Genomic DNA, 1918 nt, shown 5'->3' on the forward strand with positions numbered 1-1918 from the left:
ATATATGTGCATGCGTTTCAAGAGTTGGTGGGGCGTGGGTGGGAGGGTGGGTCGGACCGAGTGCCGCCAACTCGCCGGTCAGCGCCGCGCGGCCCCTGCCCTGACACGGCGCGCCAAGCCTTTTTAATCACTTCATACATTCCTGTCACATTTTGTACACATTCTGTCTTGTTGACATGAATTTCCTCCACATCCCTACTTTTTACTGCACGTTTGTATACATTTTGAAAGCTGTCACGGAGCCCCGAGGCTGGCTTACCCTGCAACTGGCGGACGTGACACCATGGCTTCTCCCGTGCCGCCCCGCCGCCCTTCAGCCCTGTGCGGCGGACTAAGGCCTAGTATAATGCGGTGCGTCTTTCCGGTGTGAAGAAATATACATTGCGGGAAATAAGGCATTTGCACTGAGTATAGATATATTTATTTTTTATACTTTGTCTTTTTTTTTCTCTTTTTTTTTTTTTTTTTTTTTTTGTGTGTGTGTGTGCAGTTGAGAGCCCTCCTGCCCGCTGCCCTACCCGTCTGACCGCCCGTGCATTACGTTCGTTGATTTATATATTTTTGAGACAAACATTGAGAGTATTTTCTATTCCGTCTGTCGTCCCGCTTGTGTCGGGGATGAACAAAGTATTTAAAGTCAGTGTGGGCGATGTGGAAAAGTTTGTTGAGGGATTTAGCATTAAAGGCGACGTGGCATTGGATCTCTTTATTGGTGCAGGCGCGGCGGCGAGGTGACGTGATGTTCCCTAGTGGTTGTACGTGATCTTGGGCTCCGGACACTTGGTGACTAACTCGTGTTCGGTGGTGGTGACGGTGACGTGGTTCGTGTGCTCTGTAAGACTGGTGACGGTGTCGGTGGCGTGCTGGACGAAGGTCTGGTAGCTGGTCTCTGTCACGGCGAAGGTCTCGGTCTCGGTGTGAGTGATGTGGGTGTTCACTGTGTTGGTGACTGTGAGCGTCTTGAAGGTGGTCTTCTGATTGGTAATGGTCAGGGTGTTGGTGACAATTTGGTCCACCACAGCTGTCTGGGTGATGACCTGCTCCTCCACCTCCTGCGCCGTGGCCACCACCTGGCTGGTCTGGGTGGCGACGGCTGTAGCCAGATGAGTGACGAAGTTAGTCTGGTAGTGGGTGGCAGTGAAGAGAGTGGTGTGCGTAATCACATCGGGATTGGGGAAGAACGTAACTGTCTGTGTGTTGATCACCGTTTTGGGCACCAGCACTACACTGGTGATGTCCACCGTCTGGTGCTCATACTGAAGGTCCAGCTGAGTCACCTGCTGAGGTATAGTGATGAGGCTGGTCCTGGTGACGGTGAGTGTCTCGTGCTTGGGCTCACACGTGACTTGCGGGGTGCCATAGTGGCCGGCGAGGGCCAGACCCACCAGACACAAGAAGGAGAAGGCACGCAGCATCACAACTGTTGGCGAGGGCGGCGAGAGTGCATATCTCGCCAGTGTCCCCGTAGCTTTATATGGGTCACTGAACGAGGCTCCGCCCATCTCGGGACAGGTCGCTTTCGGCCTGGCCAGCAGCACCCAGGGTCTATAATAGAGAGACGCGAGACTGTGGCTCACCCACCCACCATCCCCTGGGCCCTTACCCGTCCCCCCCACCCGCTGTGAAGACCTCCGGGAAGGGCAGGAAGCGGGATCTGGGAAGAATGGGGGCAGGGGTGCTCTCATGCTGTCCAAACTTTGACCACCTGATGAAGGTTCGTTCCCATGGGCTTTTTGGAAATAGGTGACCCAAGCAGGTTTTTGCGCAGTTTCTACACTTATTCAAAAAGTCACAGTCGTGGACGTCACAGACAGGACGCGCTTGATATTATTTCTTGCACCTTTGTGGAGGCGAGGCGGCGACCACCGCCATCGTAATAACACCTGCATTGTGCTCAAACATATTCGCCTGATTAAAA

The 1918-nt window shown here is 53.6% G+C and overlaps 1 protein-coding gene across 1 annotated transcript; it reads right to left on the bottom strand.

Moving 5' to 3' along the window:
• Positions 1–701: 701 nt before the first annotated feature.
• LOC123508973 lies at positions 702–1680 on the bottom strand. Its single transcript, XM_045263057.1, has one exon. It carries the CDS (start codon positions 1500–1502, stop codon positions 747–749), a length of 756 nt encoding a protein of 251 aa, XP_045118992.1. The 5' UTR covers positions 1503–1680; the 3' UTR covers positions 702–746.
• Positions 1681–1918: the final 238 nt, after the last annotated feature.

This window comes from Portunus trituberculatus, chromosome 25, assembly GCF_017591435.1.
Source record: "Portunus trituberculatus isolate SZX2019 chromosome 25, ASM1759143v1, whole genome shotgun sequence".
NCBI classification, from domain to species: Eukaryota; Metazoa; Arthropoda; class Malacostraca; order Decapoda; family Portunidae; genus Portunus; species Portunus trituberculatus.